This window comes from Arvicanthis niloticus, chromosome 21 (assembly GCF_011762505.2).
Source record: "Arvicanthis niloticus isolate mArvNil1 chromosome 21, mArvNil1.pat.X, whole genome shotgun sequence".
NCBI lineage: Eukaryota > Metazoa > Chordata > Mammalia > Rodentia > Muridae > Arvicanthis > Arvicanthis niloticus.
In genome coordinates this window covers 16,738,418-16,761,858 of record NC_047678.1, presented here as the reverse complement: position 1 = coordinate 16,761,858, position 23,441 = coordinate 16,738,418, and the positions used below count along the sequence as shown (strand labels likewise).

The following is a 23,441-nucleotide window of genomic DNA, read 5'->3' as shown; positions in this document are numbered from 1 at the left end:
GGAACAGAAAATACTTTTAGTACAACCACAGAAAAGAATCCCAAACTCAGAAAGAGATACCCATCCAGGTATAAGAAGCTTATAAAATATCAAAACAAGATCAGAAAAGAAAGTCCCCTTGACTAACTTTCACAGTACCAGAAGACACCATGGAAACTTCCAAAGGAGGGAGGCAACTACCCAGCCATGATGCCTATCAACAACCAGCATAGCTTGATAATACCTAAGGATATAGCAGTGGTGCATATGCTCTGGAGATAACCAATAGCACTCTAACTGGACGTAAGACCCACTCAATGGATGGGAAATCATGCCTGGTACTGAAAACATAACAAACTCCTCAGAGATAGTATAACCATGGTACTGGAGAATCCACACCATTAATTAGTTCTAAAGAATTAATTATTTATTTTATGTATATGAGTGCACTGTAGCTGTCTTCAAACACACCAGAAGAGGGCACTGGATCCCATTACAGATAGTTGTCAGCCATCATGTGGTGGCTGGGAACTAACACAGGACCTTTAGAAGAACAGTCAGTGTGCTTTTAATCCCTGAGCCATCTCTCTAGCCTCTAACCATAAATTTATTAAACCAGCATAATTCCTAACAATAATCTGTGGGGAGCCAACAGAAGGCGGCTATCATCCTTGCAGCCGTCTTGACCAATATACCTTGACAAGAGACTTGTTTACAACAGCCTACAACAGCTGAGCACACTCTGATAACATCTTGTTTTAGATACCCAGGATCTTCCCTTGGGTGTGTGAGACTTAAAGGTGTGATTTAGAGACTTAAAGGTGTGACTTAAAGGCATGACTTAGAAGTAAGACATATAAAAGGCAGAGGCAGACAGAAGAAATTATTAGGAACTTGAGACTTTGGATTAGACACATGTATACAGACTGGCACTTGGAAGAGAACTTGGAACTGGGAAAGAGACTAGTAACTTGGAACAGAGATTAGACTTGATATTTATTACAGAGGAACTAGGAATTAGGACCTGAGACTTGGTACTTGGAACATGGGACTTGGAACTAGGGACTTGGAGAGAAGAAGAGAGACTGAAGAATAAATGGGATTGAATCACACTGGTCTCCATTCTTCATGTCTGTCCTCACTCTCTCTCTTGCTGAACCCGGACCCGTGGACTGGAGCAGCTTGGGGCAGTGCGGGCTCTAACAATTTAGCCCCTAAGGCTTTTGGCAGTGCGGGTTCTAATATTGATAGAGTGGTCCATGACATTTTGGCCCCCAAGTGTGGGGCAGAGCGGTTCTTAACAATAATCTATAAACATTTGTCCTTATACCCATCAAAGAAACTTCCTTTTGTAATGGATGGGAATACCATAGAAACCACAACTAATCAAAATGCAGAGTTGTAGAGCCCAGTCCCAATGGATACATCTAAAAACCAAGTCAAATCAAAGGTTCAGGGAACAATGCAGTAGAGGTGGGGGGAGAGGATTCTAAGAGGCAGAGGATCACAGAGTTTGCTGTAAGATTATGCTTCCTAGAAAGTCAAAAGCTATACTCATAAAGACTCAGCAACGTGATTTCCAAATGTGAGCTGAACAAGACAATACCAATGTACATGTCAAAGTGGACTAGGAAAATCTCAGGAGGCCTCAATCCTACACAAAGAACTATAGGTAACTGAGGAAAGTTGAGAGTGGCACAGGCGGTCTTCTCCAGGGAAGAACATACCAACTGGTTGTCCAGTGCAAAACCATCACCCTTGAAAAACACATACAAGTAACATTATATGGACTGAACATGTTATATTTAGAAATACACACACACACACACACATATATAATATATGTGTGTATATATATATATATATATATAGGTATATATGCATAAATGCATATACATATTTTTATATGTAGACTAACAATTAATGAAAAATGAGACCATGACTTTGAAAGAGAGCAGGGAGGGGTATATGAAAGAATTTAGAGGGAGAAAAGGGAAGAGAGAAATGTAATTATATTATAATCTCAAAAATAAGATGGGGGTAGGGTTAGGGATGAGATGGGGTGGTGTGGAGTGGGGAACAAGGGAGGTATTAGAATAAGTCCCTACTTTTACACTAGTTTGACATGAGAGCTTATAACCATCTGTATGTAATTCCAGTGTCAAAGGATCTCACACCCTCTTCTGGCTTCTGTGGATACCAGGCAGATATGTGGGGTACAGACATATATGCAGGCAAAATACTCATACACATACAATTTTTTAAAAATTAAGGTAAAATATCACAGGGCCACAGAGATGGTTCAGTGACTAAAGTTCAATACCCAGGGCTCACATGGTAGAAGAAACAATTCCTGAAAACTATAATCTGATCTCCACACATGCACCATGGCACATCCACATCTAAACACACACACACACACACACACAGAGAGAGAGAGAGAGAGAGAGAGAGAGAGAGAGAGAGAGAGAGAGAGAAATATTTAAAAAGATATTAAAATTCTAAACATATACGTACCAAATACAGGTGTGGTCAATTTTATAAAATGAATACTTTGAGCTAGAAAGCCACAGATTAATCCCAACATAGTAAGAGTGGTTAATTTCAATACTTTACTCTCAACAGTACACAGGTCATTTGGACAAAATGTAACAGAAACTCTATAGAGTTAAATGACATGATGAATCAAACAGACCTAACAGACATTTATTCTGCCCCAATACTACAGAAACACATTTTTCTTGGCATCATATAAAATTTTATCCACAGTTAATCACATATTAGGAGACAAAATGAACCTCAACAAATATACGAAAACTGAAATAACATCCTGTATTCTAGCTGATTACAATGCAATAAAGCTGGATAAGAAGTAAAAGAAACTACAGAAAGCACATAAACTTATAGATATTAACACAAGACTGAACGATGAATGATCAATGAATAATCAAGAAGGAACTCATAGCAGCACACGACCACAGCCAGTCAAAATGCTAGCACAGATGAGGGAAAGAGCCACTGGCAGCTGATGCCAGCGGGGAGAGGCAGCCATTTCTCTCTGCAGGTATGGCCACCAGTAGATTGCCCTTGCTCTAGTGGATGATGTGTATAATACAGGTAGCACTCACTGGACAAATAGATAGATTAAGATAAAAGGGTATCATGTTGGCAATAGGGGGATGTGTTGAGGAGACCCGCAGGGGAGCCTGGGGGGGGGCAAATCTGGGAGGACATGATCTTAATAGATTTATACACAGGTGGAAAAATGAAGTTTTAAAATTTAATTTTACCTTTTTCTTTTCAAATGTGGCTAGTAGGGCTATCAAGATGACTCAGAGAGTTAAGTGCTTGCTGCAAAATCTGACAACCTAAGTCTGACCCCTAATTTCCATAAGTAGGAGAGAACCAACTCCTGCAAGTTGTCCTTTGACCTCTACACATGTGCTATGGCATCTGAGTATGCACATACAATAAATAAAAATAAATGGATAAATAAATAAATAAATGTAACATTAAAGTTAAAATAACAATAAAAAAGAGCTGGAGATATGGCTCATTTGTTAAGAGTACATACTGGTTTTGGAGATGATGTAAGTTCAAGTCCCAACACTCATGTTAGATAGCTCAAAACCGTAACTACAGCTCCAGAGGATCTGATGCCAGGCCTCCATTAGACAACTGCTCCCATAATGTACACACACTTTAAAATGGCTTAAGTAAGTCCCTGACCTTACTTAAGGTCTTAAGGTCAGGGTCACAGGGACAAAGAAACTGCTGCCTGAACCTTCAAAGACTATGCTGTCCTGGGTGGTACTTTCTGCTGCTGCCACAGCGGCCCTGTGTTTGAAGTACATGGCCATCCTGGAACCAAGGGTATTACAGGCAACAAGGGTCTTTCACATAGGGCAGTCATGTCTTGGCACTGTACCACCTCTTCCTGAATATGAAGGAAAAATACATCTTGGGCTGATTCCTGAGGAGTTTTTCCAGTTCTTTTAGCTTAAAACAGTGTAACAGGACCTTATATGCTTGGAACTGGGCTTAGTTTGTAGTTTCTATCCAAAGAAATATAATTACCCCAGAGACCTTCTCTACCACATCAGTAGTCGGGCTGACTGTCTATGTGATTAAGAAATATGGCATCTCTATTGGAGAATTTATTGATAAACATAATGAGCAAAAATGAGTAAAGCAGTTGATTGTTAAACAAATCCAGGACGCAACTGACATGAAGACGAAGAAGCAGGCACTTGTTCAGAAGCATCACTACCTTTTCTATGTTCAGAGAGTAAAACTACCTGGCTGTGGAAGTCACTCACCGGGAATGGTTACATAAAGCATATAAGGAGGTAAAAGAATCACCTGGACTACCATATTTCTGTACAGGACATAATGTGTCACAAGGAGCAAGAGCATATGATAGCATGTGGTTCAGAGCATTTCTGTACAGCAGGAAAAGGAGACCATTGCCAAGTGCATTGAAAATCTAAGATACTTGCAGAGGTTCAAGCTTAGCCAGTTATATGAATGTATCTTTCTCAATTGAGACAGCCAGAGAGAGTTAATTTAAGTGAGAACTTGTTCCTGTGAAGAACTCTTCCTGTATTGCTGTCTATTGAAATTACAGTGCATCTTTACTAAGAAATGAACAAGATCCATTTAGTGGCTTAACCCTATTGGCCAGTAAGGCCAGAGTTGTCTGATGATCACATTTGAATAAGCAATTTGTAGCAACTTGCTGCCTGACTAAAATTACCAAGTTATAGTTTAAACTTGTAATTAATTATACCATCTTACAATAAAATGACATTTGAAGCAGAAAAAAAACCAAATGGCTTAAGTCCTTATAAGGATATATAAAGCCCTATATCATCTGCAGCTCTCCTTTCTATTCTTGTTACCTGTAAATGTCCCCTTTTACTTTCAAATTTCTGCCCCCAAACATCCTCCATGCCTATTCTTACCACTTCTAGCATTTTTTTCAGAGTCCAAGGCAGCAGCACTTGCTTCATTGCTCACACAGCAATGTGATATAAAACATGTTTATATGTACAAATCATTCTCCAGAGAAATGGATGTCTTCTGGCCTTTTGGGGCACATGTATTTACATACATGTGGCACACAGATATGCATGCATACACATTATTTTAAGGAGAAATAACCTACTATTTACAACAACAAAGAATGAAGAATACAAAGGAGGCTGGCCACAGAAGCTAAGGCTTATAATCTCAGCACTAGAGTTGAAATAATTTCAGCTACAGTATTTGCTACATAGTGAATTTCAGATCAAAATGGGCCACAAAGTGAGATTTTTTTGTCTTCAAATAAATGAATAGATAACTTTAAGATAATACAAAGGATGGACTAGCAAGATGACTTAGCAAGTAAAAGCACATAGCTAGTCAAGCCTGGCACATACAGCCAGGTTTGACTAGCTGAGTTATAATCCTGGAGGAAAACAGTAGAAAGAGAGAACAGATTCTTAAAAGTCTTAACTCTACATGTACACCATGGGTGTGTGTGTGTGTGTGTGTGTGTGTGTGTGTGTGTGTTTGTGTATCTGAAAGTGCACTGAAATTTCAGCAACTAAGCGTTCAAGGCCATCCTCAGCTACTCAAACAAACCAACAAAAGAAAAGCTATGTAACTGTTTTTCCTAGAAATCATTCCTGTCTTTCTATTAGTTGTTAGTCACTTACTATAGATCTCTTCAAATAATGAAGGAATAAGATTATTTTGTTATGCTTGCAGCAAATGTTTTTTCCAATTTGATAGTTTTTTTTTGCTGTGTGTTGTTTTTCTCTGAGATATGCTCTCATTTTGTAGTTTGGTCTGTCCTGGAACTAGATAGCCCAGGCTGGCCTCCCAGCAAGTCTCCTGCCTTACTCAGCCCTGTAAGTAATGGGATTACAAGGTGTGAGGCAGCAGGTCTGGCTGTTCCTTTTCTTTTTGAGACCTGCCTTGCCTTGGTGCCCAGTAATTCTACTGTCTCAGCTCCCCATGCACTGGAATTACAGGATGAGCTACCATGCTCAGCAGGTTTTGTTATATATTTAATTCTCTCATGTTGCTTTGGAAGTAGTCAACTTTATAAATCTTTTCTCTTAAAATTTTTAATATTAAAATGAAAGAGGTGAAAGTAATACTGATTTACTTTTGTTCCCCTATCTGAAGTACACATTATACATGGGTAAACAGATGGAGACGAGGACAGGGATGGGGGTGGGTGCAGGCATGTACATACACAGTGTCACAGTCTACCTATCTTAACAAGTTGTATTTACGATTGTATACTATTTTTATAACTATTAGTGTATGTGCAAAGGTTTATTAAGAAGTACATGGTACACATCTAATCCTCTCTTTCAATATGTTAAAGTCATTCACCTCCAACACACTTGTCTGGACCACCAGTCTACTCTAGTTCTTTTTTCACTCAATTTTTATGTTTAGTTAAAACATGATTTTGTTCTTTTTCTATTATTTTATTCAGTCTTAGAAACACTTAATTCTTAATTTTCCCATGTCTCTTCCATTCCGCCTGATTAATACTTATTTTGGTACATCATTTTTTGACAAATAATTTGGTAAGTTTACTATAAATCCTCAAGCAGCCTGGTTCACCCAGTCCATTATAACTGTCCTTCCCTATGTGTCTGGTTACACACACCGCAAGGGGAGATGTGACATGAGTTCTCATTTAAAATGCATTTCAGGGATCCACTGTATACCTACTGAGTCAAAAACTAAACAGAAATTCATATTTTAAAAAGTGCTTCAACTGACTGGGAAGGATTGTTGTGTTTCAAATTAAGAAAATAATAGTTATTTCTACCATACTCAATTTACCTTTATAAAAGAGAAAGTGCTTAGTAATTCATTTTTACAACCTCTTTGTACATGTTCTGGTGTCTCAATGTTCATCTCATCTCTAACCATTCTTTCACTGTCACTGACGCATGGCCAGATGGCAAGTACGGGCCCCGTGAGGAGAATGAGCAGAAAGCAGCACAGTTTATCTCAGACAAACAGCCACTGAGTGGCTGTAGGAGATGGAGGCAGCTGGGTGTAACCACAGGATCAGAATTTATGGCTGTAAAAATACTCAAAGCTTAACTGAAAATTAATCTCATGAAGCTTATAAATTCCTCTCAGATGGCATCCAGATAGCATTAACAAATAAATCATTTTTAATTTACCCTTAAGTAAGAGATTTTCTACTATTTATAAAAGTTTAGAATAATTAGAAATAGATCTTAAATTAAAAAATTGGGATCTAAAGATTTTATAATTTAGGACTTAAGTTCAAACAGAACAAAAATCATCCATGAATTAGGAGGTACAGGCAGTTCTTTTCCTTAGAAAATAAAAAAGGGATCATTATGTTCCATAACATCCAAAGTAGGTCACTAAAACCTCTGAAGGTTATTCATGTTCTCACTTGACAAGAAGATCCGCACTACAGGAAGATCATCAAAGCTTCCTATATTAACAGTTCTTTACATACATACATACATACATACATACATACATTCATTCATTCATACATTGCAGGTGTGGTATAAACATGGAGATCAGAAGACAACTTGCAGTTGTTTCTTTCCTTCCACCACATGGGTTCTAGAGAGCAAAACTTATCAGGCTTGGTGGCAAACACCTTTATCCACAGAGCCGTTCTGTCAACCCTGTATTTTTAGAAGACTATAAAAAGCGAGAAATCTTATGGTTAAATATCAGTATCAACAAAATTTACTGTGTACTAAAAACCTTTCATACCTAGGCCTTGTGGGAAAAGTCTAAAATCCTAGCTACTAAAGAAGCTGAGTCCAAAGGATTGAAATTTCCAGGTCTGCCTAAACATTTACTGAGATCCTTCCTCAAAAAGTAAGAGGCCAGCAAGATGGTTCAATGGATTGAAATGCCTACTACCAAGCCTGCCAATTTGATTTTGATCCCTGGGAAACACATTTTTTTTCTGACCTCCATACATGCACAGTAGTATGCTTATGTACATACAGAAATATGTAAGACAAGTAAATGTTTAAAAATACTTTTTTTGTATTTGTTTGAGATAGGTTCTCTCTATTACATAGTCCTAGAACTTAGTATGGAGTCCAGGCTTGTGGTGCGGTGGGCTGTGAGAAGCAGCTGGGTGCTTGGTCTAGCTCGAGCTTGGAATCCCTGGAACCTTATTGGACAGCAGGAGTTCAACTCTGCTCCCAGGCCCCGGTTCTTTTCATTTAGCTTCGGCCCTCCAACAACCACTCCCACAGAGAAGTCTATGGCCAACAATCATGAGGAACAGGCCTCAGGCCCTAGAGAGATTTACATACTAATCAGGTACCTGAAGGCCAGAGGGTGGAGCCAATTAAGCATTCTTCCCCAGCCCCTCCACTCAATCCCTCCCTATTTAACTCAGGTCTGCCCTGGGGGCGGGGTGGGGGGGTTGCATCCAGATTCATCCAACATCCGCCATGACATTAAAGTCTGTAAAAACCCATGGACTTTCTAGTGTCTTTGGGGCCACACCATGAGGAACTGTAGAGCCACAGCAGCCTAACTTCCACCTGGAGGAATCCCCTGTGTTCCCAGCAACATTACCTACACAGGCTGGCCTTGAACTCAACAGAGATCCATCTGCTTCTGCCTACCAAGTGCTGGGACTAAAGGTATGTACCACCACATATAGCTTAAAAAACAAACAAACAAAACAAAACTTTTTTTTTTTTAAGTGAAAAAGAATGTATCTCCATGGTCAGAGTGCTTGACTAGATAGATTTACAAGGCTGTAGATTTAATTCAATATTAAAGGGGAGAGAACCCACCATCTGTATCAAATGATATTCTGGGCATGGTATCACATTCCTACAACCCATCTGTAACCTTAGTAGTTAGAAGGCTGAGGCAGGATCATGCGTTTGAGACCAGCCTTGAGGTTACAGAAAGTTTTAGGCCAAACTCAGTTGTATACTTCATTAAAAGTTCTGTCTCTGGGGCTGGAGGGATGGCTCAGTGGTTAAGAGTACTGGCTGCTCTTCCAGAGATTCTTAGTTCAATTCCTAGCACCCAGAAGGGACTCACAACCATCTAAAACGGGATCTAATGCCCTCTTCTGGTGTGCAGACAAAACACCCAAATACATAAAATCTTTAAAAGTTCCATCTCCCCCATCCTTCCCTGAAGATTTATAAACACTTAATGGTTGAAAATAGAACAGGAATTTTTTTTTCAGCGATACAGCCACTTTATAAGGTGCACATGTTCCTGTAAACAAACGTGCACTTATGTTTCTGTGGGCGACCCTAATGAAACTCATTGGGTCACACGGACAAAAGTGAGGTGGGTGAGTAGAAGGCAGTCAGTTGGGGATTAAAGCAGCAATGGAGAAACAAAAGCAAGTTAAGGAGGAGTAACTGTAACCAAGGTACATTATATGTATGTGTAAAAATGTTATAACGAATTCTAGTATGTATAATTAATATACACTAATAAAATGCTAAGAAAAAAGTTCTCTTCCTAGCACACAGAAAGTACTCCAAGTCAGTGGGTTTTGTAGCATTAAAAATCTGCCAGATTTTCACCATAAATGAGTAATTTACCAAAAACCAAAGTTCTGTGTTGTTAGATTCCATGTTTAGAGCAGCCACCTAAAAATTCACTTGAAAATCTGTTGTCTGAAGAGTGGTAGAAAACAATGTTACTATATAATAAGCTCCTGGATTCTCACCAGCACGGCAGCAAATATCTGTAATCCTAACATTTGGAAAACTGAGGTAGACCTGAGGACTACAGAAACTTTAAGGCCAGCATGGACTATGTAACATGAGTATGTATAAACAGACATAGACACACACACACACACACACACATTAAAACAAAGTTACCTGAAATAAAGTATTCATGCATTCCTAAACAACAATGTAAAAGGTTTCTTTGCATAAGAAATAAAAACACCATGCAAATTTTCCCTCTTACCTCTACCCCACCAATGAGAAATTCATAGGTAGTCATCAATTATTCAAGTTGTATATGCCTATGTAAGACAGTGAGAATAACTACATCAATTACTTTCTGGGCATACTGACTGGAGAAATAATGAACAGGAAAACCTGACTTCTCTAAGACCTTAGTTCTATGCTGAAGAGTTCACAATGAAGACAAATCCACAAGTACATATTATTCCTAAAGTTTTATATCATCCTGTGCTTTGAACAGTATACTAACTGTGGTAGAGCTTATTGGAAATTAAGGCATGATGGCATACACCTATATCCCAATCCCAGTACTCTGGAGGCTGAAACAGGAGGATATGCCAAGTCAGAAACCAGCCTGAACTAACTAACTGACTGACTGACTGACTGTCTGTCTGTCTCTCTGTCTCTCTGTCTCTGTCTCTCTCTGTGTGTGTATTTGTGTGTGTGTGTGTGTACACAGCCAGGCAAGGCTATTAATTGAGACCTTGACTCAAAAAAGGAAAGCCTTCTATTTACAAACTGAATGTGGTAGAACTCAATTAGTACCCCAGCATCTGGGAAATGGAGATAGGAGGATCAGAAATTCAAGGCCATCTTCAACTATATAGCAAGTCTGAGACCAATCTAGACTACTAGATATATAGATAGAGATGGAAAGAGAATATGAATAAGGAATATATGTGTATATGTGTGTATAAAGAAATTATTTCAGGCCTACATAGTGAGTCAAAGTTAGCCTGATTTATGGAAGAAGACCTTGTCTCAATAAACAAACTGCTGTACGGTGCTTGTTTAGCAAGCATGAAGTTCAGGGTTCCATATCCAGAGTACATAAAACTGAGAGTAGTGGCCTATAATCTCAACCCTAAGAAGGAAGCAGTTAATATTAGATGTCTAGGGTTGTACTTAACTATATAGTTTCTGGCCAGCCTCAACTACAAAAGAGCCTGTCTTATAGGTAAGTGAAAAGATATAATTCTATAGTGTAATAGAAACTGGTTTTTATATAGGGTATATGAAGATACCCTATATGCACTATTATATAGATATAGGGTATATAGAGATATAGATATATGTGTGTGTATAATACATATATATCCCATATGGTATAAATATAATAAAAATAAATGTAGGCCAGCAAGATGGCTCAGCATACAAAAACATTTGCCACACAAGCCTGACAAGCTGAGTTCAGTCCCAGGAACACACATGACGGTAGAAAGAGAACAAGTCCACACGGTTCTCTGTACACCATATACATTGTGGTATGTATACATATCATACATGCACACTATTATATGTTGAACACACAATGGTTGTATAATTTACTCCTGTGGAGATACCAGGTGTATTCATCTTAAGATAATTCAACTGATTTGCTTTCTACTTCCTATTTGGTAGACTTAATTTGAAATGTTAAAATCCCAATGATTTCCGTACTGCAGCTGCTGCTTTCCTTATTGCATAGTATGATATTCTGTCTACATTACAAAAACGATAGTGATACCGGCAATGGAAGGTTCAAGGTTGTACTTAGATACACAGTTTGAGGGCAGCATCACCTTCAAAAGAACTTTTTTTTTTTTTTTTTTTTTTTTTTTTTTTTTTTTTTTGGTTTTTCGAGACAGGGTTTCTCTGTGTAGTCCTGGCTGTCCTGGAACTCACTCTGTAGACCAGGCTGGCCTCGAACTCAGAAATCCGCCTGCCTCTGCCTCCCAAGTGCTGGGACTAAAGGCGTGCGCCACCACCGCCCGGCAATAACAGCAATCTTGATCAAAAAGTATAAATTTCAATGGAACAACCTTTAAAAAAGTGTTTGGCCTCATGTAGAATATGTAACCTTAATTGCATTTTTCATTTACTTATACTTAAGTAAAGTATATTTTAAGTAAAGTATATGTTATACCTTATATTTAAGTATACTTAAAGACTTTTTTACTTATAAGATAGGTTTTTAGCCGGGCAGTAGTGGCGCACACCTTTAGTCCCAGCACTTGGGAGGCAGAGGCAGGCGGATTTCTGAGTTCAAGGCCAGCCTGGTCTACAGAGTTGAGTTCCAGGACAGCCAGGGCTACACAGAGAAACCCTGTCTCGGAAAAAAAACAAAAAACAAACAAACAAACAAAAAAAGACTGCTGTTATTATTCCTTTAAAGGGTATATAGATCAATTTTAAACTTTTATCTTAATCTTAATTAGAGTAATCAGCTGATAAACTTTCAAAGTCTCTAAAGTCTGTCATCCTTATCTGAAGAATACCTTCAAAGAAACCCACAGTTCCTGGCTAAAAACTAGAAAATTTTTTTAATATTTTCATTTAATGTTGAAGTTATTTCCAGACTTCTTAGGACAATTATATATTTATAAACTATATAATATTTGCCCAATGCACAAAATTCAAAGTGTAGCTAAAGACTTTTGGGCAACTAAATATCACTACTAACTTTACAGAGTAAGATATGGAAAATAATAAATGCTTAACACAAAAGACCTGGTGCTGATGCTGGAGAGGTGGCTCCGTGGTTAGGAACACTATCTGCTCTTCTAGAGTTCAGGGGATCTGACGCCCTCTTCTGGTCTCCACGAGCACCAGTTATGCTAAGTGGTAAACAGAAATGTATTTGGGCACAACACCTATACATATAAAAATTTTTAAAAAGATCTACTACTTTAGCACCAGTTTTTAAAGTCAACTTTGCCTGGTATGGTGGTGCACACTTTAATCCCAGCACTCAGGAAGCAGAGGCAAGTGGATCTCTGTTGAGTTCAACAGTCTGGCCTATACAGTAAGTATCAGAACAGCTAGGGTTATATAGAGACCCTGTCTCAAAAACAAAAACAAAATAAACAAACAAACAAACAAAAAACCCAAAAACTAAAATCAAACCCAAACCAAACAAATAAAAAGGCTAACTTTAAGAAAAGTATAAAGAGGCCCAAGATATGCATAGGTTAGTGGGTAAAATGTTTTTTCCCCAAGGCTGATGACCTAAGTTCAATCTCAGGATCCAGGAGCCACGTAAAGTTGGGAGAAGAAAGCTGACTCCACCTGTGTGTTATGGCATTCATGGCCCATCCCATTAATAATAGTAAAAACATTAAGAAAGCTCAATGGTAGCATGCGTGTCTAGGTGCATCACTCACACTGCCAAGGATAAAGTCAGATGGCAGTGCTGGCCTATTTCTATCATCTTAACACTCTGGAGAGACAAGCAGGAGGACCAACAGTTCTAGGCCAGGCCCAGCATGGTGGCTTACACCTTTAAAACCAACATGAGGGAGGCAGAGGGAAGCTGATCTGAGTTCCAAACCAGTCAAGAGCTACATAGTATGACCCTGTACCTGCTCCACCTCAAAAGTTCTAACAGACTGAGCTACATAAGACCATATAGCTTCCCACCCCGAAAAGAATAGCTTTAATATGTATAAGTGCAAATTATATAAGAACACAGAATGCCCCTTTGTATTACTTACAAAAGGAAAGGTTTTTACTTTATTGATAATGATCCTCCCTGCTCTTTCTACATATAAACATCACCCCTTTTCCATGAGCAACCTTATGATTTTTCTCACAGACAACATAGCACTTCAATTATCAAAACACTTCTCCTATATTTTTCATCCAGAAAAATCTTTGGAGTAAGTTCCAGGATTCTTATAGAAATGGCCTATCAACATGGACAACTACTGGTGTTTCCTATCCATTTGAAGCCTTTGTGCCTATTGTGCAATTACAAACTTCTACAACTAAGCATTTTCTATGTTTTTATTTGACTTTGGGTTTTAAGGGTTATACCTAATATAATGTTCTATTTCCTATAACTTAAATGCACTAAAACTTTTTCCTATTTTCATTACACAACATTTAAGGTTTCTTTTTAAAAGCCTCTTTAACAAAAACTTATACTCATTTTTGTTATGTTGATTCTCAAATCCTGACTATAAAGGATGAATTTTAAATAAATGATAAATGGCTGTTTTATTTATTCACCATTTAGGTCGGATTTATGACCCCTCTGTCCTCATTTCAGCTACTGTTGAATTTTGAATGAATCAACTTCAATTGTAACAGAAGAAACATCTGTTGCTTCTTTTTCTTCATCAGGGCTTTCCTAACTGAAAGAAAGGCTCTCTGCCCCTCTCCAACTCCCCCTCCCTACCCACACCGAGTTTCTCAAACTTCTTTCCTTAAACTTGTTTGAATTACTTAAAATATTGCCATAGCTATTAAAATATAGCTAACAAAAACATTTTTTCCTTACTAAAAAAGAATGATGTTAAAAAAAACAAGACATGTGCTTCACAGAATATAAATTGTAACCATAATACAGACTTCAAGGGTATACTTGAAATGATCAATTCAATCAAGCTGTTACACACTCGTGGCTCACTAAGAATTGTTTAGGAATAGGATTTTCTTCACACTATCCAGATTCTGTATAGCTTCTTACATGCTATATTTTCTTTGCCAATCCAAAGCTAACATAATGGCAGTCACCACCCCAAGAGGCAGACACCAAATGGTGCCACCCCCTCTCACACGGCGCCTCATAATAAACCATCAAGCAGTGGAATGCACCGGCTCCTTTATGAGCAAACAATGCCAGAGCTTCATTAGAATACAGCTGACATTTTCAAAGCACAAATACTTTGAAGAAAATTGTACTAGAGAAAAAAAGGAACGAAGTAACTACAAAGGCTGAATTTTTTTTCGTGTGTCAGGTTGATTTCTAAAGATTCTGAGGAAGCATACTTTATTGTTGACAATTTAAAAGTTCTTATAAATGGGAAAAATATTTAATAAGCAAAAACCTTATTTTATTTACTGGAAAAAAATGAAAGTAAAAACTACCACTAGAATTGCTTCCACGAGGAATAATTATGAAGTACCTTTAAAATGACTGATGTCTGCAACTGCTTCTTTAACTCCTAAATAGAAAAACTGAATTCCAGAATTATCTCTTCATTGAAATTAATTTATATAAATAGCTGAGGATAAACTAGGATAACCACCCCTCCCCCACCCCCCCCCCATGCTCTGTAGTTTTTCTAGCTGGAACTAGCAAGGACGTCTTGAAATCAGCATGTTCCTGGCTACTTTTCTATTTAGCCTGGCAGCTGCTTAACAAACAAAAACACAGTAAAAACTCACGGGGCTGTGAGAAACAAACTGGTCTCTCTTACCTGGTCTAAGGAAGCATGCCTCTCACTGCAGTACCAACAACACTCCACAGTCTTTGTTACCATTCAGTGGAAACTTGAGACTGTGTCAGACGGAAGCAATCGAGCTCAGACAAGCTCAACTTAAAATAGTTCTCAATAAAACTAAAAAGATGCTCAAGAAAACCAGTAAAGATATGTGCTACTACCCAAGAAAGAAAGACACATCCAAAAAAAAAAAAAAAAAAAAACCTTCAAAACACAGGTGCTAAGAAAGGAGCTTTTCTGCATGGAGCTTGGCTTTCTTGCTAAATTACAAAGACCTTTTAATTTTTTTTTTTTTTAAAGCTTAAAGGTAAAAAGTGATAAAATGCCTAAATCCAAGCTATCATTTTTCTAAATGCCATTTGAATTTTAAGTAGTTTAAAAATAAAATTAACTTACTCACAAGACCTGCATAATTCGAATTATACATGTCCGACTATCTGCGGGCTCCAAGGCAGTCAGTCACAAAGCAGAAGACCTTACCGCATTTTGAAAGCAGATCAAATGCACCATGAATTTCCCAGAAAAAGGGGAGGAGAAACTCCTGAAAAACTGCTCAGAGCTTTCTGAGCTTGTTGAAACTGTCCAGCCCTTGTGGGAGGGAAAAGAGTCCTTGTCCTGCCCCCTGAGATAGGCCATGCTTCAACGCCAAAGTGAATGACAGGCTCGTTTCTGATATCAACAAAGGGCAGCTTAGCTCTGCTGCCTGCCCTCCCACTTTCCCACAGCAGTCTTAACTTTTTGGGTTAGTCCTTTTACATCTAGGGTTAAGTACCTCTCTCCATTTTCTCAAGAGAGCAACAATTATGTTGACCTATTTTTTAAATGATTAATTAAAATTACATACCTAATCATCTTAATTTTCCAACGCAGGAAATTTAACAAAAGATGACCTTTTAAAGTTCAATTCCAAGTCTACTCTTTGCAATGTCAGATAACTAAGATTAGCTACCAATATTAATCCACTTTTGCTGCAATAATATTATAAATAAGGCAATGAAAATAAAATTTCCAACTGGCAAGATGTAAAAAAATTAATATACTAAAGCACGTATCTGTGACTACGTAAGTTTAAAACAAGCAATTTCATCAACACGTATTTACTGAATACAGATCATAAGCCAAAGTGCTATTTTTAGGGCCTGGGGATACAGTAGTATTGAAAACATTCAAAAGTCAAACTAAAATCCCTGTCTCCAGTGGATTTACTAGCTTGTCATGTCTCTGTTCCCAGTGAGTTCCACAACCCAACATGACTAAGGTGTCTGTTTGTTTCTTATCACAAATAAACTACATTTTAAAAATTCCCCTCTGAAAACAAGGTTTTCTTGCTTCCTTGCTTGCTTCTCTCTACCCAGAGCTGGACAGTGATTAAAATTCAAACATAATTTACCTTGTATATTGCATGGGACAGGCTCCTTTGTAGCCCAGGCTGAACTACAACATGCAGAAATCCTATCACAGCCTCCTACGTGTTGCAATGATAGGACTGAGCCACCAAATACAGCTCTGAATCTATGTCTTGACAGCTCCAGGGAGGCAAGGACTCTGTGCTTTGCTTTAGTACTGCATCCTCAGCATCTTAAACACTTCCTGTCTGACATTCCAATCAATACTGACCGAAAGAAACTCAATGGTTTTTCTTATTTGAACTTGTCTTTTGCTAACATATATTACACTAAAATGCACACAGACATGTGCCAACAATGATAGAATATAGAATATGAATTAACTTGTTTTTGTAAACATGTTTTAAAATTTGAAAATACAACTGATAGAACTCTGAATCTTTTCATTCTTATATCTTAAAGTACCATTGGTGAGTCTACTTACTGTATTTGGGCAATCTATTAAAAGTCAATGAACTGGGGCCAGGATGACTCAGTGAGAGGAGCACTTGCTGCACTTTCTAAGGATCCAAGTTTGGTTCCTAAGGTCAGTTTCCAGCATTCATATTAGGCAGCTCACAACTGCATGTAACTCCATCTCCAAGAGATTTGACACCCTTCTTCTGGCCTCCATGGAAACATACACATATAAATAAATAAATTTCTAAAAGTTCACTGATGGGACTGGAGAAATAGCTTAGCAGTTAAGAACACTGGCTGCTCTACTAGAAGACCTGGATTCAAGTCCCAGCACCCACATGGCAGCTCAACAACTGTCTGTAACTCCAGTTCCAGGAGATATGGTGCCCTCACACAGACATACATGCAGGCAAAAACGCCATTGCACATTAAAAATTTTTCATTAAAAAAATTTGCCAAGCCTTCAATCCTAACACTTGGGTAGCAGAAGCAGAAGGATCACTGAGTTCAAGGCCAGTCTGGTATATGGAGCAAGTTCCAGAAAAGTTATTACTACAAAGAGTAATAACCCTGTCTCAAAAAGCAACAAATTAATTAATTAATTGTTTGAGTCAGTTAACTAAGTTTATATGGTGAGTCAGATTTCAATTTTTTTTGAATAAAAGATAAAAATTACACGGAATCCATATACATGCACACATGCATGTATATACACACATACACTGTATTATTAAAAGCTTTAAAGCATTCTCTTCAATGATTTCTTCTTAATCTTTTATGTATAAACTCTATTTGAGGTTAGAGAATTGGCTACACAGTTAAGGTTCTTTCTGACTGTTCTTCCAGAGGACCCAGATTTGGTTTCCAGCACCTAATGGTGGCTCACAACCATCTCTAACTCTAGTTCCATGAAGTCTGATGCCCTCTTCTGGCCTCTGTGGGTGGGCACTGCATATACATGGCACACAGACATAAGTGCTGCCAAAACAGCTACACACAAAAAATTTTTTTTAAATCTATTTATGCATCATTAACTACAACTATTGACTAGAAAACACCAGATGGAGCTAAACATTCTCTCTTCTAGGTTTGTATATTGATTTTTTTTTTAAACTGGAATTTGTTATGTATATTAGCAACATGACTAAATATTCACATTTAATGATAGACTTGTGAATTTATAGGTAGAAATGATACTCACAGTATAATGATTGCTAGTTGGCCACATTAAGAGTGGCAATTAGTAAGCCTGAACTTGTGCTTTCTCACTTACTAAATAAAATGTATAACCTGAACCAGTATAAGACAAAAACAAAGGATCCATGAAACTACTTGCTTGAATAAATATTTCTTTATTGATTCCTTTTTTTTTCTTTTTTGAGACAGGATATCTCTGTGTAGCCTTGGCTGTTATGGAACTTGCTCTGTAGACCAGGCTGGCCTCAAACTCAGAGATCCACTCGCCTCTTCCTTCCAAGTGCTAGGATAAAGGCGTGCACCACTACTACCCAGCTAATACTGACTTCAATGTTACATAGTAAACAGATTTACCTTTGTTTGCTCCATGTCCTATTATTAGTGAGAGCATCTTCAAGGTTCTATCCTTGCCATTTGCTAGAGTCTAGATCTACATATTCCCTCAAAGCCACAAAGTTAAAAGCTTTGTCTTAGCTGGGCATAGCAGCACATACCCACTTGGGAGGCAGAAGTAGATGGATCTCTGCGAGTCTGAGGCCAGTCTGGTCTACATAGTGAGTTCCAGGAGATCAAAGGCTACATAAAGAGATCTTGTCTATAATTATAATAATTATTATTGATGTGTTTATAAAAGGAGAAAGATGTTGGGAGCCGATCATCTTTGCAGCCATCTGGAACCATATACCCTGATAGAGACTTGCTTTTCAACAGCCTGCAACAGCTGAGCACACTCTGACAAACATCTTGTTTATCCCACATAGCTTGTTTTGCTGTTTAGTGACCCCAGCTGCATGGTGCACATGGTAAAATGTCTTCACCTGTGTTCTCCTGCTTGTGCTTATAAATACCCAGGATTTTCTTGTAATAGAGTCAATAGGGAAATAAAGGAGTAACCAGACTTGACTACACACTCTGGTTTGTTTACATTCTTCGAATCTCTTGCCCCTCCATCCCCACTCTCTCTCTTGACCGGAGCACTTAGCCCCAAAGCGTGGGGCAGTGTGGACAGCAAATTAGTAGCCCCAACGTGTGTAGTTCTCAACAAAAAGAGAGAGGGGATATGTTTGGTGGATGTGTAGTCAGGTATGGGGGCAGGGGTTGCCTTGGCAGGCCCATGCTGAAGCATCCTTTCCATCTGAGGAACCAGCTACATGATGGTATGGTATAGAATAGAGTTTATTCAGGGCATGGGGAGGGAAGTTAAATGGGTGGTAGAGACAGAAAGGCAGAGAGAGAGCAGAGAAGAGAAGTAGAGAAGTAGAGGCTGGCCATGAGCACACATGTAGAGAGAGGGAGGAAGGGAATGGGGAGAGAGCTAGAGCAAAAAGGCAAGAGAGAGGAGTGGGCAAGCAGCCCCTTTTATAGCGAGTCAGGCACACCTGGCTATTGCCAGGAAACTGTAGGGCGGAGCAACCACCACCACCACCACCACAATAGTCTTGGTCAGTCAGTAATGCTGATAGGAGGTAGCAGAAAGTTTTAGATAAGGGCCTAACAAGACACACCTTTAAGTGGGTTTTGGAAATGCCAAACCATGAAGGTTGGGTTCCCAATTGTGAAGTGAATGAGCTTCTGCTGTTATGTACCACACTACTACTGGTCCAAAGCAATCTAGGTTTATCAGTTATAAAGTAAAACCTTCAAAATGATGAGCCAAAACAAACTTTTCTTCTCTTTGACTTCCTTCAGATATGTGTTACAGTAACAAAGTAATGACACGTGTGTCATAGTAACGAAGTGATGACACAATGCTGTTTTCTTAAAAATGTGCACTCCTCTTCTGTAGGGCATTTATCACTTCCACATAGATGACTACTAACATACTTAATGGTCATCCCAGGCTTTTCCTTTCTTCTCTAAACTTTAATTCACAGCTGTTTATTGGCCAGCACTGTATTATCTCAAAATTTCTATTCAACTCTCAGTATTTCACTTCTCCTTGTCCATCTCAAATCAGCACATTCTTCTATTCTTTTAACCTTGTTAAAAGCATCAGTATTCAGCAAAGAAAGTAGATTCTCTACACATTAGCAAACACCTATAATCTCATCACTGGGGAGGTGAAAGACTGGGAGTTCAAGATTGTCCTAGGCTACATGATGTTTGAAGCCAAACTGGGCTGCATAAAAGTCCTGTCTCAAAACAAAACAACATAAAGGAGAAAGTGGTTCTTTCCTTATATATGAATGTGGTAATTCACAGCTGTAATTCTAGCACTCAGGAAGCTGAGGTAGGCAGACTGCCATGAGTACAAAGACTGTTTTGGCTATAAAGTAAGTTCCAAATCAACCTGAATAATTGAATAGGTTAAAATTTAAACTTAAAATTCACTTTCTCTGAGGCTGAAGAGATGGCTTAGTGGTTTAAAAGCACTGACTGCTCTTGCAGAGAACTTGGGTTTGTTTCCCAGCCACCACATGGTAGAACACAGCTATCTGTAACTTCAGTTCCAGGGGATCCAATGACTCTTCTGACCTCTGTGGGCCCTTGTATTCACATGGTGTAGTAAGATGTATGTATATGCCCTTAGCCTTACACACATACATAAATACCAATACCTTTTTTTTTTTTTTTTTTTTTTTTTTGTTTTTCGAGTCAGGGTTTCTCTGTGTAGCCCTGGCTGTCCTGGAACTCACTCTGTAGACCAGACTGGCCTCGAACTCAGAAATCCACCTGCCTCTGCCTCCCAAGTGCTGGGATTAAAGGCATGTGCCACCACCACCAATACATTTTTTTAAAAGCTTCACTTTTTATGTCAGGTGTTTGTGGTAGTTAGAATATGCTTGGCCATGGAAAGTAGCACTATTAGGAGGTGTGGCTTTATTAAAAGAGGTGTAGCCTTATTAGAGGAAGTGTGCCTGTCACTGTAGGAGTGGGCTTTGAGGTCTCTATGCTCAAGCTCTACCCAGTGTGGAAAGAGCCTCCTCCTGGCTGCATTCTGACCAAAATATAGAACTCTTGGCTCCTCCAGCATCATGTCTGCCTGCACACTGCCATGCTTTCCACCATGATGATAAGGGACTGAACTGTAAGCCAGCCCTAATTAAATATTTGCCTTTATAAGAGTTGCCTTGGCCATGGTATCTCTTCCCAGCAATGGAAATCCTAACTAAGACAGTGTTCAAAGTGTAGCTAACAGTATATTAATGGATAGTGAACATTTCCCTCACTGCAGAAAGTTTTGTTAAACACTTTTACTATAAACAGTAAACTACTTAAAGTTAGTTGCCCAAATTTTCCTTAACCTGGCCCCAATCTACATTTTTATTCTAATATTTTACTTATTTAATGTTATGTTTTACCTTGTATGTATATTTGTGTGCTGTGTGCATGTCTAGTGCAGAGGCTAAAAGAAGATATCCTATGTTCTGAAGTAGCACATGCCATGTGGGTGCTGGGAATCGAACCCCGGGTCCTCTGGAAGAGCAGTCAGTACTTTTAATCATTGAGACATTTCCCCAATCCTATATACTCTAGTTGTATCCTCTACAATATTCCTATGCATGCTTTAGTTGTTTCTGACTTGGGGGGGGGGGAGTCCAAGAAATTCAACACTTCATAGGATGAAGGTCTGTGCAATGAACATGGGAAGTTGATCTGAAGAAGAAGGTGGGGGAGAAGGAGGAGGAAGAAGAAGAGGAGGAAGAGGAAGAAAGAGGAGGAAGATGAGGAGAAAGAAGGAAGAGAAGGGGGAAGAGGAGAAGAAGGAGAGAAGAAGAAGAGGAGGAGGAGGAAGAGGAGGGAGAAGAGGAAGAGGAGGGAGAGGAGGAAGAGGAGGAGGAAGAAGAAGAAGAGGAGGAGGAAGCAGCAGAAGCAGCAAAAACCACTCTAAGTACAGAAAACATATACTAAAGCACCCACAAGTTAGGAAAAGATAAATTTGTGAAACTAAGAAAACCTGTGAAAATACCTTAGAAAAAGAATAGAGTTCGATGGAGAAAGGACTGTGGTTAGAGGCAGAGCACTACAACCAAGCTCAAGTTTATGTACAGAAACTAAACTCAAGCTGGTCTGTCTGGACAGGGAGTATTTATTTAGCTCAACCGGGTCACATAACCCAAAGAAGGGTTAGAAAATCAGGCCGGGCGGTGGTGGCGCACACCTTTAGTCCCAGCACTTGGGAGGCAGAGGCAGGCGGATTTCTGAGTTCTAGGCCAGGCTGGTCTACAAAGTGAGTTCCAGGACAGCCAGGGCTACACAGAGAAACCCTGTCTCGAAAAAACAAAAAACAAAAAAACAAACAAACAAAAAAAAAAAACGAAAGAAAGAAAGAAAGAAAGAAAGAAAGAAAGAAAGAAAGAAAGAAAATAAATCAGTTAGCAAGGTCCAGGATATAACTGAGTCTCAGGAACTCTAAGGCTGCGATGACTCCATCAGCCTTTCTCCTGATTTCTTTCACATCCATCGGCCTCAATCTCTCTTACTACACAGACCAGCACTCTCCACATGGAAATGTAGCTAATGATATGTTACTGATTTTATACCTGATAGATCCTACTACTTTATTCCACATCTTAGACCTTAAATATCAGGGAAGATATTCATTAGCTGTACTTGGGTTAGATGTTCTTCCCTAGCTAAGGAAATGTCAAAGTGGTTAGGTACTGTCACCAGAAGAATACAACCAATAACATGTAGTAGCTAGGTAGATGAGAAAGATTAGTGGAGAATCTTCTATGGAGTCCATAACTGGACCCTAAAATCAGTAGCTATGTGAAACAAGACTTTTAAATATATAAGATAAATGATTTGTTATCAGCTTACTCTGAGATAAAACTAAAATCTGACTCTGTTTTCTAAACTCAACTATTCTCTTTTTATTAGAGTATCTCTCTACCTAGCCTAGGGTGGCCTTGAACCTATGTACGACAGGCTGACTGGCTTTGAATGTACAATCCTGCCTCAGCCTTCCAAGTGCAAAACACCTACGAGCATACACAGACACACATATATATATGTGCATGCACACACAACAAGGTGGGATATAAGAGAACATTGTGGCTCATTTGGCCACAATCTTTTCAATATAAATCTCCATCCAGAGCATAAACTTTTGTTTTAAGAAACTAAGAAAGTCTAACCAATGCTGCCATCTTTTTAGATGCATACATAACTGGCAATCCTGAGCACTTTGAACTTAGTATCATCTATCCCTAGTGAAAACAAGAGCCTAATCAATTTTGTTCAAACTAGTAATTAGTGCAAGGAAACTGTTCCCTTAGGAAGGCACAGTAGTATAAACCTGTATTTTATTCCGATTATTCAGGATGTCCAGG

The 23,441-nt window shown here is 38.7% G+C and overlaps 1 protein-coding gene and 1 pseudogene across 41 annotated transcripts in view; one reads left to right on the top strand and one right to left on the bottom strand.

The window, feature by feature from the left end:
* The window catches only part of Tfdp2 (transcription factor Dp-2), a 139,364-nt gene that overhangs the window by 58,874 nt on the left and 57,049 nt on the right, over positions 1-23,441 (bottom strand). For 2 of the 41 annotated variants that reach the window (XM_076917554.1, XM_076917549.1), the window contains exon 1: positions 15,560-15,683. The exons of 34 other annotated variants lie outside the window; for them this stretch is intronic. Coding sequence is in view for 1 of the 7 variants with exons in the window: in XM_076917549.1 (XP_076773664.1) it covers positions 15,560-15,590 (31 nt within the window). In the remaining 6 variants the exon portion in view is untranslated. Of the gene's footprint in view, positions 1-15,139; positions 15,249-15,559; positions 15,684-23,441 lie in introns of those variants that run through there. 5 more of the 41 variants (XM_076917556.1, XM_076917555.1, XM_076917567.1 and 2 more) reach the window with 5 other exon arrangements.
* On the top strand, positions 3,775-4,525 carry LOC117693601 (ATP synthase peripheral stalk subunit b, mitochondrial pseudogene; annotated as a pseudogene).